We start from the raw sequence: 17891 nt of genomic DNA on the forward strand, positions 1-17891 counted from the left end.
TGAGCAGCAGGATTTCCCACCATCGCTTCGCTTACATGATGAAGGTCCAGGGGGTGATCAATGGCACGCATGTTGACATCCGAGCACTGATTTGACAAGGGCTGCCCTTCATTATTCGGAAAGGGTTCCACTCCCTGAATGTGCCCTTCTCTCTCCCTCAGTCCTTCCACCTTTTGCCTCTTCCTCAGTTCTCACTCCACCTCCCCTCCTCCTCCCACCCCCCAGCCTTCCATCTTTCCCATTATCGCAGCTCCCCCTTCCCCCTCTGAGGGTCATACCAGCATCACCACAGAATTTTGGTCGTGGAGGGCAGCACGGTGGTGCAGTGGTTAGCATTGCTGCCTCATGGCGCCGAGGTCCCAGGTTCTATCCCGGCTCTGGGTCACTGTCTGTGTGGAGTTTGCACATTCTCCCCGTGTTTGCGTGGGTTTCGCCCCCACAACCCAAAGATGTGCAGGCTAGGTGGATAGGCCACGCTAAATTGCCCCTTAATTGGAGAAAATGAATTGGGTACTCTAAATTTATTTTAAAAAATAAAAATTTTGGCCCTGGGTTGGCAAGTGGATCTTGTCCACGGGACGGTGGATGATGACGACTCTGAGATGAGTTTTGGTGCTACTGATTGTTTGACAAAGTCTGACTCCTGTCTTCAGGATGACTTTCCACTGTTCACTGGCTGACCCCTGCATGTGTGCTGGCAACTCCTTCTCATGGGCCCATTTATCTTGGAGGTGGTGTTGTGGGAGACGCTGAATAGTTAGGGCTCACTCACTGGCGATGCTGTCATACAAGGCAGGCTCACACTACTGTCTCCATGCCCTGCCACTTCTCGCTGAGAGGGTCACCATGTGGGATGTTGATGTGTCATTGACGCCCTGCTGTGCCCCACACCACCCCAACCTCCACTCCCCCCCAACCCATCCTACACAACCATCAGATAGAGGTTGGAGACAGTTTAGACTGGTGATGCAATCTTGTTTAGTGGTGACCCTGCACAATCGTATGCCTGAACCCTTAACTATCGTCTATGTACACCTCCTGTGCCAACCTAAGTACCATCTACCTTCCTTATCTTACATGGCCCATCATTCCTCCTCAATGTTACCCAGACAGCACAACAGAAGTGGAGGCGGTTTTCTGAATGCCCTCCCTCTGTCCTGTAATGCACTAGGCGGCAGTCCTCTGAAGGGTCTGGAGCTGGATGGGTCCGGCCTACTTTTGGGTGTCACAAGTGATGGTGTGTCGTCCTGTTCTGCCTGTTGCTCATGAGATGCGCCAGTGTCAGGTGGGGGGGATTCAAAAGCACTGAAGTGTTCCAGCACCTGCCATGCGGGGGGAACCAACATGCGCACCATAATTTTCCCCTTCCTCGGGGTGCTCGCTGGACTCCGGGTTACTCCGTGCGATGGATGGGAGACAGGAGTGAGCTCCAGAGGTGCCATCAGCACCTGCCTCTGCCAGTCCGGGAGGACCAAGCTCATCTGAGCAATGGTTTTGATGCCCTCAACCATGGTGCACTGAGACAGGGGCATGCCCCTCAGTGAGTGAGACATGTTTCTCACTGTTTTGGTAATGGTCCAGTCAGTCAACACCCAGCCAATGCTCACGATGCCCTCAGCCAGGACCCTTTGTGGCTGGACCAAGCTCTGCAGCATTGCAACAACATAGAAACATAGAATTACTACAGTGCAGAGAGAGGCCATTCAGCCAACCGGGTCTGCATTGACCCTCCAAAAGAACACCCTATCTAGGTACAAGCCCCACCCTATCACCGCAATCCAGTAACCCCACCTACACTTCAGAAACTTGGGGACAATTTAACATGGCCAATCCACCTTGTGTTCATATCAGTGACAGTAGCATGAGGCCCTTCAGCTGCCATTAATTCCCCACTTATGGGCCTCACTTGGCAATGGGACAGGAAGGGGATCCTGCTACCGATTTAACCAGGGTGCCGACAGTAAGGCAGTGGTGTTCCCACTTACCCACTTACCACCCTCCTGCCTTCCCGCCACCAAATCTGCCATGGGGAACGCATTAAATTACACCCTTCAAAGTCCACAACATTAAACTATCCACAATTAGCACCACAATGACAAATTACTTAGAAGATCTGCATAATTAAAAGAGAAATAATTGCTGGAAATAGGAAAAGGTAGCTATTCCGGAGTTGCGATTGATTGGGCAGAGTACAGGGAGCATCTGGTCGACGATATTCCTGGGAATGCCAAATGTAGAAAAATATGCTAATTTCCAAGACTGAAATCTTTCCCCTTGATAATCACGAAAGGTCAATTCAAATATATATTGGAAGTATATGTATTTCTCGGTGATATGACACATTTTTATCTTTAATGTGTGGCCGTTAATTGCCTGGACATGGCATACAGTAACATTAGCTCCAGTAATAAAATGATAAAACAATTTTGAAACATTTGTTCTCATTAAGTCTAGCAAGGCAAATCTATTAGTCTGGGGCTAAATGGATGTGGAACTATAAAGAGCAGATTCTTATCTTTATCTTCTGCTCACTCAGCATTTCTCAGCAAATCCAGTTTGGAAGGTTCCACACTTCGAAATGGAGCTCTGCCCACATGATTTTCCTTCTATGTCAATGAATGAACATGCAACTCTCCATTCCTGGTTTCCACGTGTGCATTCAGCCCAGGTGATATTTAACACCGAGGCAATGCAGCCTGGTATTGCAACTTGGGGTGTAGAATTGCTTGAAAAAAGAACTGTAACATGATATGGGCACTAAGAATTTTTGCCATTGAGGATCTGAATTGTTAAAGAATGAAATGAATATAAGAAAGACACCTAGGGGTATTCATGTTGTAGATAAAATAAAGTGCTCTCACACTGCTTGCCTGCAGTCCAGATACATTCATGAGGTCTTGATGCTTTTTGCTGTACACCCATTACGGAATGACTCAAGATACATAAATAGAGTTGTTACGGTTGAAAAGTCGTCTTTAGTACTACTATTAAAAAGCCAGTGCAAATGGGGAAGGAGAGATATCTATTTCTGCAATCCCCAAGTCACTGTCAATTTGAAGCCTACTCTGAGATGAAGTGTGAAAGGTTTGCATGATTACAACCAAAAATGTTTGCCTGAGCGGAGCCACTTTGCTGTGACCTTCACAAGAGCAGTACCTGGCTGTCTAGCTCACTATTGAAACACCCTGATTGACACAAAGTTACTGGGCTGGATTCTCCAATCACTGACTCGGCCATAGAATCCCTGTTTATGCCGGAATTGGGGGCAGTACTGTTTTTACGATTCTCCGCCCCCTCAAAAATGGCTACTTGGGGAGTACGCCGCATGCCATACGGACAGCCTCAGGACATCACCTGAGACCCTCCCCCGATGCTCTGCCCCCAATGGGCCGAGTCCCCGAGGGCATCGCTTGCGGGTGCTCACACCGTTCGAGGACCATGTGTGGCGGCTGCCTGCAGTCCAGATACATTCATGAGGTCTTGATGCTTTTTGCTGTACACCCATTACGGAATGACTCAAGATACAGGGGGTCCAGGGGTGGCGAGGCTGGTTAATAGGGGGCAGTTTTTGGCAGGCCGGGTCCCCACACGGCTGGCGCCATGTTGCATGGCGTGAACGTCACAGGCCGCCGCCGTATGCATGCGCATCCACGGACCCAGCCATTCTCCGGCCGTATCTGCAGGTAAAGCCGGCTTTCCGCTTCACAGATGCTAGCCTCCCAACGGATGAAGGATCGGTGCGGGGGCGGTGTCGACTTTCTGGTCGTAAGACCAGATGGATCCTGCAGACATAGCTGCAGGATCGCAGAATCCAGCCCACTATATTTGGGTCACTGCCTGTGCGGAGTCTGCACATTCTCTCCATATCTGCGTGGGTTTCCTCCCACAAGTCCCGAAAGACGTGCTTCTTAGGTGAATTGGACATTCTGAATTCTCCCTCCGTGTACCGGAACAGGAGCCGGAATGTGGCGACGAGGGGATTTTCACAGTAACTTCATTGCAGTGTTAATATAAGCCTACATTTGACACTAAAAAGATTAAAAGAATAAAAAATATTATTTGTGCGGTAAATACAAAGTGAACATGGTACAAATGTTAAGTTTTGATCATTTCAGCTGATTACCATTTTAATGATGCACTGAGTACTCACTTTTGACAATCAACCTCTCTGACACTGAAAATGATCAATTTCAAGCTTGGAGTCTTATTTGATCAGGTTTTAATGGTTTTGGAGATTTAAAAATTAACACATTTTTTTTATTTTACCAATGGCTATTTTTTCTCTCTTTCTCAGTCTAATTTTTCTTTCCCTTTCTATATCTGGACATAAAATTCACCCAAACTTCCTTTTCACACCATCTGTGGATAATTTTACACTCCTTTGATCTGATTAGTTAAGGAGATTGCGGGCGGAATTCTCCATTCGCGGTACTCAGTCCCCACACCGGCTGGAAAACCGGCGTGAACCACTCCGGTGTCAACGGCCACAAAAAGTGCAGAATTCTCCACACTAGGAGGACGCCGGAGGGGTTGGTGCCATGCCTGCCGGCGCCAAAGGGACAGCGCGAATTAGCGCATGCGCCGAAGGACCTGCGTGATCGCGCGCATGCGCGGAACTGCCGGCATGGATCAACGCATGTGCAGACCGGCCTGCATATTCTGGCGCATGCACAGGGCGTTGTCTTCTCCGCTCCGGTCTTGGCGGAACCCTACAGGGGCCGGCGTGGAAGGAAGGAGTGCCCCCATGGCACAGGCCTGCCCGCAGATCAGTGGTCCCCGATCGCGGGCCAGGCCACCATGGGGGCCCCCCGGGCTTGGATCCCCATGCGCCCCCCCGAGGACCGCACCAGCTTAAGTACCTGCCAGGTCCCGCCGTGTGGGACCATGCCTAATCCACACCAGCGGGACAGGCCAGAAACGGACAGCCGCTCAGCCCATTAGGGCTGGAGAATTGCCGGGGGGGGCGCTGCCAACAACCCCTGACTGGCATGGCGTGAACTCCACCTCCGCCCGAAAACTAGCGCCGGAGAATATGGCAGCCAGTGTCGGGGCGGCGGGGTGGGATTCATGCCGCCCCCCCCCAGGGATTCTCCGAACCAGCGGGGGGTCGAAGAATCCCACTAATAATCTTTATTATTGTCACCAGTAGGCTTACATTAACACTGCAATGAAAGCCCCTAGTTGTCACATTCCGGCACCTGTTTGAGTACACTGAGGAAGAATTCAGAATGTCCAAATCACCAAACAACATGTCTTTCAGGACTTGTGGGAGGAAACCGGAGCATCTGGAGGAAATCCACGCAAACACGGGGAGAACGTGTAGACTCCGCACAGACAGTGACCAAAGCCAGGAATCAAACCTGAGACCTTGGTGCTGTGAAGCAACAGTGCTAATACACGGTGCTACAAAGTTGCTTACCCTGTTCACTCAGGCCCCAGAGGCTTGGTGTTTCTCACTGGAACATTATCAACTCATGTTTCCAGCAACTTGCAACACAACAAATGTAAAAACATAAATGTACAAGAGCATATCTAACAGCACAGACCATTAGATTCTCTACCATACCAAATTATGGCACATTTTGCTTATCTCGCCAAAATAATACAAGTGTAGAAGTTCAGTGGTGCCATGCATATTTTCCAGGTGCAAAATAGGCATCCATGAACCCAAATAGCACAATGGAAGTGCCTGCTCACCACATTGATATACCGGTAGAATAGGAAACCTCCAATGCCCTTACCTGAACCAGCTGTTAGGTCCTTTGCATATGAAAATGTGGGCCAAACATAAGTTTGAATCTTCCTTTGTAAAAGTGTATTTCTTTATTCATTCATGGGATGTGGCGTTTGCTGGCTAGACCAGCATTTACTGCCCTTGAGAAATTGGTGGTGATCTGGGGCGGAATTCTCCGACCCCCCGCAGTGTCGAGGAATCACCCGGGGCCGGCGTAAATACCGCCCCCGCCGTGGCCGGAATTCTCCGCCACCTGGGAGTCGGCAGGCCCCCTGCGGCGATTCTCTGGCCCGCGATGGGCCGAACTCCCGCCGCTGTCAGGCCTCTCCCGCCGACGTGGTTTAAACCACCTCTGGTGCCGGCGGGAGCAGGCGGCGTGAGCGGGCCCCGGGGTCCTGGGGGGACGCGGGGCAATCTGACCCCGGGGAGTGCCCCCACGGTGGCCTGACCCGCGATCGGGTCCCACCGATCGGTGGGCGGGCCTGTGCCGTGGGGGCACTCTTTTTCTTCTGCCGCCGCCACGGCCTCCACCATGGCGGAGGCGGAAGAGACCCCCTCCATCGCACATGTGCCGGGGTGACGTCAGCAGCCGCTGACGCACCGGCGCATGTGCGGACTCACGCCGACCGGCGAAGGCCTTTCGGCCAGCCGTGGCGCAGGTCAGCGGGGCACCAAAGGCTGTTCGTGTCGGTCGGCGGGGCGCTAACCACTCCGGCGCGGGCCTAACCCCTAAAGGTGCGGAGAATTCCGCACCTTTGGGGAGGCCCAACGCTGGAGTGGTTCTCGCCACTCCGGTACACCGGGACCCCCGCCCCGCCGGGTATTGGAGAATCCCGGCCCTGCTTTTTTGGACTGCTGCAGTGCATTGGTGTAGGTACACCCACAGTGCTGTTAGAGAGCAAGTTCCAGGGTTTTGACCCAGTGACAGTGAAGGAATAACAATATATTTCCAAGTCAGGATGGTGAGTGGTTTGGAGAGGAATTTCCAGGTGGTGGTGTTCCTAGGTACCTGCTACCTTTGTCTTTCTGGATGGTACTGGTATTGGGTTTGGAAGCTGCTGCCTAAGGAGCCTTGGTGAGTAGCTGCAGTGCATCTTGTGGTTCACACTGCTGCTACTGTGTATCGGTGGTGGAGGGAGTGAATGTTTTCAGAAGGGGTGTCAATCAAGTGGGCTGCTTCGTCCACCCCTTAGGATGCGGGGAGACAGTGGCATAGTAGTAATAATACTGGACTAATAATTCAGAGGCTCAGGCTAATGCCCTGGGAATATGTGTTCAAATCCCACCATGACAGCTGGTGGAGTTTTAAATGAATTAATAAAACTGGAATTGAAAGCTGGTCTTCGTGATGGTGACCATGGAACTACGAATAATTGTTGTCCAAACCCATCTGATTCATTAATGTCCTTTAGCTACGTATGACTCTGGGTCCACAGCTATGTGGCTGGCTCGTAACTGCCCTCTGCCGTGGCCTAGCATGCCATTAAGTTCAAGGGCACCTAGGAATAGTCAAAAGATGCTGGCCTTGTCAGCAACGGCCACATCCCATTCAAAACGAATAAAGGAAAAAGAAATGTAAGGCCAGCTCCGTTTAGGTAAACATGCCCTGTATACGACCTAAATGGCTATCTTTAAAGAGATTGCTGAAGGCTGCTATAAATAAGCTTTTAACAAAAATACTTCACTGAATGTAGAGTTGGAATGATCAGACAGGAGTGCTATCCCTGACTCCACATTTAGGCAAGAAGACTGTTGCATGCTCCACACCCTCCCAACTACTTTCCTCTCTTGCAGGAGCAACCTTGCAATTTAGTTGCCCAAAATTGAAATCCTTTTTGGCAGCAAATTGCATGGGGACACCATGCAGACATTTTCAGCATTCCATCCTCATGTAAATGAGGCCTGCGGCTTACCCATGCTGGTTCAAACCAATTTCTAGACCCAAAAGTGCTATAGACGGCCACATTTTCTTTTGTTAATAAAATATATTAATTTTACAGCCCTGTCCAACTTATACTTAATGCATATAGCTAGCACTGTTTCTCCTTTTTGAAATACAAGACTGAAATGACTGTATACTTAATTCCGAATTTGAACACGATTGCATATTATTAATTCATTCAGCTCCACAACAATGTTGTCCATTCTTACATACTCTTACGTGACCTAGCAAAATATTCTGTTGTATCACCCCATGAGGGCTGTGTAATTAACATTGGCCTTGCCAGTAGTATCCTAGAACCCAAACATCTTCAGCTGCTTCATCAATGACCTTCCCTCCATTATAAGGTCAGAAATGGAGATATTCGTTGATGAATGCACCATTCGCAACTCCTCAGACACTCAGCTTCATGCCCATTCGCAGAAAGGCCTGGAGAACATTCAGGCATGACAAATACCAGGCAAAGACCATCTCCAACAAGATAATTCAACCCTCCCCATGACAATTAATGGCATTACCATCACTGAATCCCACACTCTCAACATCCTGAGGATTACCACTGACCAGAAACTGAACTGGACATGCCATATAAATACTGTGACTACAAGAGCAGATCAGAGGTTTGGACTTCTGCAGCGAGTAACTCACCTCCTGACTCCCCAAAGACTGCCCACCATCTACAAGGAACAAGTCAAGAATGTGATGGAATACTCTCCACTTGCCTGGATGTGTGCAGCACCAACAATACTCAAGAAACTCAAAACCATCCAGGACAAAGCAACCTGCTTGATTTGCACCCCACCCACTACTTTCAACATTCCCTCCGTCCACTACTGCGCACAGTAGCAGCAGTGTCCATCTTCAAGATGCACTGCAACAACACACCAAATCACCTTAAACAACATCTTCCAAATCCATAACCTCTACCCTCTAGAAGAACAAGGGCAGCAAATGCACGGGGACACCACCACTTGGAAGTTCCCTTCCAAGTCACACACCATCCTGACCTTGAAATATATCCCTATTCCTTCGCTGACGCTGGGACAAAGTCTTGGAACTCCCTTCCTCATAGCACTGTGGGTTTACCTATAACACATGGACTGCTGTGGTTCAAGAAGGCCACATTCTGAGGGCTATTAGGGATGGGCAATAAATGCTGGTCTAACATCCTGGGATGCCCACATCCTGTGAAAGAATATTAAAAGGAACCATCACATCATAAAAATTAGTTTAAAAAAGACAATTTGCTGCCCACAGACGTGTCATACTTGTGGTTGATGCATTGTTCAGCAGGAGCATTACTTACAGCCCATTTAATTTTAACTGTCTTTTACCATTTCTTTCTTGTCTTTCATTATATATATTTACTGCCCCTTATCTTATCCCCCCTTACCTTACCTTTCCTCCCCTTTCCTTCCCCTTCCCTTCCCCTGTCATAGTTTACCCTCTGATTTTAGTTTCTCTGCTGTTTGGCCTTTCACACTTTTTGTCCTCTCTGGGGACTGCCATTAGCACGCTTTCCCTTGGTTTCTGTGGCTATTAGCACCCCATTTCCCTGGCTATGACTCATCCTTCATTCTCTCACTCCACAGTATAAATATTTCCCATTTTCTCTGTCTTTTAGCTTTGACAAAGGGTCATCTGGACTCGAAACTTTAGCTCTTTTCTCTCCCTACAGATGCTGCCAGACCTGCCGAGATGTTCCAACATTTTCTCTTTTGGTTTCAGATTCCAGCATCCGTAGTAATTTGCTTTTAAACAAATGATCTGGTTATTTGTCATGTTGTTGCTTGTTGTAGCTTGCTGTGTGCAATTGGTGGATTTATCTCCTACATTACAACAGAGATTACACATCAAAGGACTTTATTGTAAAGTACTTTGAGATGTCTGCTGATCATGAAAGACATTCTGGTCCTTTGCTTCTTATTGCTGAAACATATTACTTACCATAATCCCTGTGAGTAGACAAACTCCTTTCCCACAATATGTGTTCGGTACCATATCACCATAGCCAATGGAGAGAAAGGTGATAGAAATAAGCCACATTGCTCCAAGAAAATTGCTTGTGACATCTTGGCTATCATGATATCTGTAAACCAATTAGAATATTATTACAAGATTATTCCTGAAGTAAGAAAATAGCACATTTCAGTTGTTACAATAATTGTTTTTGGACTGCATCTTCCCTGTTATTTGCAAAATACAGAAATCCTTTCTCTGTGCTCATGTTTGTTAGAATATGCTTTGAACTGTGATGATGACAATTATACTCAGGTTACAATACACATTCGTCATTTGAGATATCTAGTAAAGAATCTGGGCTAGAATTGTACGTGGCAACAGTGTACACCAGCTGGCGGGCTAGGGGCAACCCCACTTCAGCTGATCATGCCATGCCTGGATTTTACTATCTTCAGGCAATTAATTGTTTTCTTCCATCACTTTAAGCAATGACATCCCACTGCCAACCTATCGAAGGGTCAACAGCTCTTGTCCCAGTAGTGACACAGCAAGTAATGGCCACTTCTGGTACTTGAGCAGGTCTGGATCAGCTATCATGGAGGAGGCCCCAGACGTAAGATGAGTTTGTGGGGGTTTGTCCAGCCAGACAGGAAGAAGAGGTAGAGAAATGTTTGGTCCTGAAGACGGGGGAGGCAGCGGGTTCTTTCAGTTCGGTGTCCCTTGCAGTAAGGGAGCCCCCTCCATGGGACACAAGGTGTCCAATCAAAAGGGCCCACCTGCCTGCTCGCAAGGTGGCCATCAGGATATACCTGGAAGTCTCATAAGCTGATAAAATACTCACCCATCGCTAGCAAAATACCAGCTATAACAGGAAGAGGTCTTTTAAGTGATCAATTGGCTTAGGGGCTGGGGGACCATCCACAACCTCCCTTGCCACTGATAACATTCCAGAGATGGCAGGAAAGTGATGGGCCCCTACCTTCCTTCATGCTCCCTCCCACTCTGTAAAATCCCAGCCTTGATCCCTGATAATATGAACTCAAGCAAACCAAAATATGGATTTGGGAGTTAGTCAATTAACCTACCCTAACCCTAACCTGTATCACAGAACAGACCAAAATGACAGAACGGATACAGAATCTGAATTGAGACTAACTCAGAAGCTAAAGATATAGGATCATGAACAATATAACACACCATTATAAATCTGAAACTTTTTGAGGGAAGGGTATAAAAGACTCATTAGCTGTCACTTTTATTAACTATTTGATTACTGAAAGTGCATTTCAAATCCAGGATGAAATAAAAACAATTAAGGAAATAAAATTAACATTAAGACATCAGAATAAAACAGTAAACATTTACGTGACTGAACCACCAGAGAATGTCACAAGCCTAATAGAGATGCCAGATAATAATAGGCTATTCAGAAATATAGCAAATGGAACAAAAACAGAAAATACTGGACAATACTGGTCTGGCAGCATCTGTGGAGAGAGAAGGGAGCTAATGTTTGGAGACTGGTTGACTCTTTGTCAAAGCTGGAGAGAACTGGAAACAAGGTCAGATTTATGCTGTTGTGGGGGAGGCATGGAGCAGGGGGGCTGGACGGAGGGCCAGCGATACCCGGGATTGACAAAGATGCCATGCACAGAAAGAAAAAGGGAATGCAAATGGGGTGATTAAGGCTAAGAATGGTGCTAATAGTGGCACATAAAGAGATTAGAGTGTGTGAATGGCTGAATAAAGGTGAGCGGTGTGTCAAAGGGAAATGAGGAACAAATGGCCCAAGTGGGGTGGGGGAGCAAATGGCCCAAGTGGGGTGGGGGAACAAATGGCCCAAGTGGGGTGGGGGGGGGGGGGGGGGGGGGGGAGGGGGAACCAAAGTGAGGGAAAAACAGATCAATGGAAGAAATGAAAATAAATGGATGCAAATAAAAATGGGGTGAAGGTGGAGGAGAGAGTTCATAGTCTGAAGCTGTTGAACTCAATCGTAAGTCCAGAAGGCGGTAATGTGCCTCTGAATGTGGAAGCTCAAGCGATGAAAAGTGTGGACAAGGGGGACCCCACCTTGGTTCTGGGAGGGAGGGGTGATGGCACAGTTGCGGTAGATGGGTCAGACACGGTTGAGAACCCTGTTGGCCACAGTGGGTAGGAAGCCATGATTAAGGAAGAATGAAGACATGTCAGCAGCCCCGTTTTTGGAAAGTGGCATCATCGGAACAGATGCGATGGAGGCGAAGGGACTGGGAGAATGTGATTGAGTCCTTACAAGATATCGGGTGTGAAGAGCTGTAGTCACGGTAGCTGTGGGAATCAGTTTGTAATGGATACTAGTGGACAGTCTATCTCCAGAAATTGAAATAGAAAGGTCAAGGAAGGGAAGAGGAGTGTAGGAAATGGACCACGTGAAGGTGCTAGAGGAGTGGAAGTTGGAAGCGAAATTAATACATTTTTCCAGGTCCAGATGGGAACATGAAGTGGCACCAAAACAGTTGTCAACATACTGATAAAAGAATTGTGGGATGAAATGAAAAATGAAAACCGCTTATTGTCACGAGTAGGCTTCAAATGAAGTTACTGTGAAAAGCCTCTAGTCGCCACATTCCGGCGCCTGTTCGGGGAGGCTGGTACGGGAATTGAACCGTGCTGCTGGCCTGCTTTCAAAGCCAGCAATTTAGCCCTGTGCTAAACCAGCCCAGGATGGGGCCAGAGTAGGACTAGAACAAGGGATGTTCCACATACCCCATAAAGAGACAGGCAAAACTGGGACCCATGGAGGTACCCAGAGCCACACCTTTGGTTTGGACGAAACGAGACATGTTAAAGGAGAAGTTGTTCAGTGAGAGGAAGTGTTCAGCCAGATGGAGGAGAGTGGTGGTGGATTGGTGGAATGGTAGTTTGACAAGGTGAATAACAAATGGAAATACTTTTTTATATTTCTCATTACGACAACAATATTCTCCTTGCCGGCTCGAAAAGATTAGTAAAATGGATTTCCTGTTCATTAGATCTTAATTAGCAAATTGTGAGTATTGATCGCAAGAAAATTCCTCACATCAGGTATCCACATGTCTCAAACTATAAATTGAAGTAATGTAAATGGCTAAGAACAAAATTAATGCTTAAAACAAATGAACTAACTAATGCCAAACCTCAAAAATTATAGATTTTAGATAGAAATCAGCATTGGAATACGCACTATCAAAGTGTCATCACTGGATCTTGATGTAACATTCTGGCCTACAAGTTGTAAGTCCCTCCAGATAACATGATCCCATTGAAATAATGCAAATGAAGGAGAAGAGGAAAACTATCACTTGTTTAGTCAGGATAAACTTCACATTCCCCCATTATTTTCTGCAGCTGGAGATGGTCGATAGCTTTACGTTCGTGGGGGCCACCATCACCAACAGTCTGTCCTGGTCCACTCACGTTGATGCAACAGTCAAGGAAGCCCAACAACGTCTCTACTTCCTATGGAAGCTAAAGAAATTCAGCATGTCTGCATCGACGCTCACAAATTTCTACAGATGTGCCATAGAGAGCATTCTATCCGACTGCATCACAGCTTGGTATGGCAACTGCTCGGTCCAAAATTGCAAGAAACTGTAGAGTGCAGTGAACTCAGCCCAACGCATTACACAAGCTTGCCACCCTCCTATTGATTCTGTCTACATCTCCTCCTGCCTCAGGAAGGCAGACAGCATTGTCAGAGACCCCTCGCACCCAGGCTTTGCCCTCTTCCAGACCCTTCCGTCAGGCAGAAGGTACAGAAGTCTGAAGAACCGCACATCTAGAATTGGAACAACTACTTCCCCACAGCTACTAGACTCCTCAATGACTCTCCCTCAGACTGATGTGTTCCCTATAAGACACTATTCACGATGTCCTTTGCTGCTCTTGCTCATGTATTTGCTTTGCTTGGCCCTTGTTCCGCACTGTAACCAATTGCTTATTTGTTGATGTACTTTGTTGATTATTCTTTTTGTCTACTATGTACGTACTGTGTACGTTCCCTTGGCCGCAGAAAAATACTTTTCACTGTACTTTGGTACATGTGACAATAAATCATTTCAAAACAATACGTATAAATTGTTGATAAAATGCGGTCTCAAGAAATTATCCAAAATATTTAGTAAAGCACTGTGGATCATAATGCAAGTAATTTCCCGAACTGGCCAATGATTTGATTTGAAATTACATTTTCCTTTAATGATTCCTCCAAAGTTGAATTGTCCAAATCAAAGTCAAGGTAATTTGATTTTGCCGCAATGCTGTTTTGCAATCTAAACATTAAAATCCATTTATATTCATTCAAATAAGTACTGCAAGCTTTCTCAAGAAGCCTCAAGAGTATGGTCAAATCATATGAGTGAGATCAGATTTAGAAATTGTGGCGCGATCTAACGGAAATGTTTCTGAGGCGGGTTTGGCTGGGAGGTTCTCCCCGGCTCTGTCGGCGAGTTCCCCTCCACTATTTAACCACACTTAGTCACTTTTTTGGGCCTGGGGGGTTTCTCTCTGGTCAAGTATATACAAGTGAAAAAGAAGGACTGTAGGGAAAGGGATATTTAAGGAAATAAAGGAGGGTATCAAATTGAAAAAAGATGCAAAGTGGCAAAGATTAGTGGGAAACTAGAGGATTGGGAAATGTTTAAAAGTCAACAGAAAGGCACGAAAACAGTTCCAAAGAAAAGTAAGATATAAAGTAAACTAGCTCAGGATATAAAAACAGACAGCAAAAGTTTCTACAAACATATAAAATGAAAAAGAGTGGCTAAGGTCAACAGATGAGAAGCGGGATTTAATAATGGGAAATGAGGAAATGGTATTTTGTATCGGTCTTCACAATGGAAGAAACAAATAACATGCCAATAATTGATGGCAAGGAGGCTATGGCAGGTGAGGACCAAAAATGATCATTATCACTAAGGAGGTAGTGATGGGCAAGCTAATGGGGCTTCTCCTGCCCCTGATGGACTGCATCCCAGTGTACTAAAAGAGATGGCGGGGAAATAGCAAATGCGCTTGTGGTCATTTACCAAAATTCACTGGACTCTGGGGTGATTCTGGTAGATTGGAAAACAGCAAATGTGACTCCACTGTTTGAAAAACAAGGTAGGCAAAAATGCAGGTAACCATAGGCCGGTTAGCTTAACTTCTGTGGTGGGGAAATGCTTGAATCTATTATCAAGTAAGAAAGAGTAAGACATTGGGATAGAAATTGCCCCATTGGGTAGATGCTGCATTGGTTCATGAAAGGCAGGTCATGTTCAACTAACTTACTGAAATTCTTTGAGGACATTACGAGGGCAGTAGAAAATGGGGAACCGGTCGATGTGGTCTATCTGGATTTCCAGAAGGCATTCGACAAGGTGACGCACAAAAGGCTGCTGCGTAAGATAAAGGTGCATGTCATTCTGGGTAATATATTGGTTAACTGACAAAAAGCAAAGTGGAGATAAATGGGTGTTTATCTGGTTGGCGATCAGTGGCTAGTGGTGTGTCTCAGGGATCAGTGTTGGGACCGCAATCATTTGCAATTTACATCAGTGATTTGGAGTTGGGTACCAAGTGTAATGTTTCAAATTTCACAGATAACAGTAGGATGAGTGGTAGAGCAAAGTGTGCAGAGCACGCTGAAAGTCTGCAGAGGGATATAGATAGCTTAAATGAGTGAGCAAGTGTCTGGAATTAAATGATTGGGCAAGGGTCTGGCATTAAGTGGAGTACAATGTTGGTAAATGTGAGGTCATCCATTTTGGTGAGAATTACAGCACAGTGGACGATTATTTAAATGATAAAAATATTGCAGCATGCTGTTGTGCAGAGGGGCCTTTCTGTCCTTGGGCATGAATCATAAAAAGCTGGTTTGCAGACGCAGCTGGTAAGTAAGAAGGCAAACAGAATTTTGCCGTTCATTGCTCGAGGGGTGAAGTTTAAAAACAGGGAGGTTATGTTGCAGTTGGATAGGGTGTTGGTGAAACCACAGCTGGAGTATTGTGTACAGTTTTGGTCTCCTTACTTGAGAAAGGATGGCACTGGAGCGGGTGCAGAGGAGATTCACTAGTTTGATTTCAGAGTTGAGAGGATTGGCTTATGAGGAGAGGCCAAGTAGACTGGGACTATACTTATTGGAATTTAGAAGAATGAGGAGGAATCTTATAGAATTATAAAATTATAAACGGAATAGATAAGATAGAAGCAGTGAGGTTGTTTCCACTGGCGGGTGAAACTAGAACTAGGGGGCATAGCCTCAAAATAAGAGGGAGCAGATTTAGGACTAAGTTGAGGAGGAACTTCTTCACCCAAAGAAATGTGAATTGGTGGAATTCCCTGCCCAGTGAACCAGTTGAGACTACCTCGTTGAATGTTTTTAAGGCAAAGATAGATAGATTTTTGAACAGTAAAGGAATTAAGGGTTATGGTGAACAGGCGGGTAAGTGGAGCAGAGTCCACAAAAGTATCAGCCATGATCTGATTGAATGGTGGAGCAGGCTCGAGGGCCCAGATGGCCTACTCCTGCTCCTAGTTCTTAAGTTCTTATTATGTTCTGACAAACCTACACTTCGTATTTTTTGCATCACTGGGGAGCTGAATTTGCTGGCCAGACAGGCTCTTCAGAGATCAGACCACCATTTTAAAAGGATTTCCTGATCTGTAAGTGAGCTTGAGGGGTCCCAACACCCCCCACCAAAGACAATGCCACCACTCACAAAATGGGCATTACCCCACACCCGCTCCCCGCCAAGTGAGGACTCCCCGCTATGGGGTCGCTGAGGGCCCACCCTTCATACCCCCTCAGCTCTCCTTTCATGGGCACCAGGGCACTGCCACCCTGGCTGTGCTCCTGCCAGCCAGGCAGTGCCACCCAGGCAACTTGGCAGTGCATTGGTGCTTGGGTGCCAGAGGGCCACCAGGCCCTGTCCCTGTCCAATGGCCTGAGGGACACCCAAGTGCCATTTCGGCTGGTCCATGTTTGCATGGACCGGTACTGATCGGTACCCAGCAGGGGTCTCCTTGGGTAGGATGGAAGATGCGGAAGCCGGTTCGATTTGGCGTCAGCACAAACCCACCGCAAGACACACCGGCCGTCGGGAAGCCTGGGGGAAGCTTCTTCCGGCAACGTCGTGCCCCCGTTCAGGTGAGATGCAGTCAGTAGATCGCAGCCAATATTAGATAACAAAACTATCTTTCACTTCAGAAACTCAGATCTTCCCGCTATGAAAGACGGACCCTGAATTTGTCGGGACAACAACATCAGAGTTGTGCTCATCTGTGGCACCCTACATATACAAACCTGTTGCACTGGACATTTAAGGTGTTGCAGTTCACCATTGATTTTCCATCCTACACTGGAGCCCGTGGACTAGATTCTCCAGCGGTGGGATGCTCCGTTTTTCTGGCAGCCCGGGGGTTTCCCGATGGCGTGGGTCTGCCCCACAATGGGAAACCCCATTGACTGGCTGGCGCAACGGAGCATCCTGCTGGTGGGGTGAAACAGAAATGTGGCGGGGCGGAGAATCCAGCCCCATGTGCCTGTTAAAAGCACAAATGCTTGGAGCATGGAAAGATGTTGAAGAAAAATGGAGAAATTCTGCCCTGCTTTAATCTGTTCCTGCTATTCAATCACAATAAAAAAAAGAGTTCAGAAGCAAACTAAACTATTCCAATCTGCATTAATAAATCTATTGAGAGGATTGCTGGTTGTTTTCAAGCTTACCGTTTTGAGAGGGGTCCAGCCACATATTTCAAAGACACATTGTGATTGCTTCAGTTATGTGTATGACATCCAGTTATTCTTCAATCCAATTGTTAATTAACATAATCCAACTCATGAAAGAACATTAAAATTGATGAAATTGCTCATTAAGATGAGCTGGCAGAGGACAATTGAGCTGAATGGAGTTAAGAGATTGGAATCTCCATTTGATGGACAGTTCTACTGACCCGGGAGGACGGATTGGCATGGACCACCATTTCAAGTCGGTATGCTCGGACTTCCATAGGAATTACACCAATGACATAATTTACAGGCCTAAGTAAAGAGCTGGTGGCAGGCCCACTGAGAATCCAAGAGAAGATGCAGAAAAGAAAGATAAAAGGAAAAAAACAGGGAAGACAGGGAGATAGTAAAAGGAGGAAATGGGAGGGAGGGCAGAAATCAAGAAAGAAAGAAAATTGAACATATGCCTTTGGAAGTGCAAGATGAAAGAGAAGGGACAACGGTACCACAGTGGTTAGCACAGT

General features: G+C 46.8%; 1 protein-coding gene across 3 annotated transcripts in view; it reads right to left on the minus strand.

The window, feature by feature from the left end:
* The window catches only part of kcnn2 (potassium calcium-activated channel subfamily N member 2), a 208224-nt gene that overhangs the window by 37770 nt on the left and 152563 nt on the right, over positions 1-17891 (minus strand). For all 3 annotated transcript variants that reach the window (XM_038805076.1, XM_038805074.1, XM_038805075.1), the window contains one exon: positions 9624-9765. In XM_038805076.1, coding sequence (XP_038661004.1) covers positions 9624-9765 — 142 coding nt within the window. The remainder of the gene's footprint in view (positions 1-9623; positions 9766-17891) is intronic.

The sequence above is a fragment of the Scyliorhinus canicula genome, chromosome 8 (genome assembly GCF_902713615.1).
Source record: "Scyliorhinus canicula chromosome 8, sScyCan1.1, whole genome shotgun sequence".
NCBI lineage: Eukaryota > Metazoa > Chordata > Chondrichthyes > Carcharhiniformes > Scyliorhinidae > Scyliorhinus > Scyliorhinus canicula.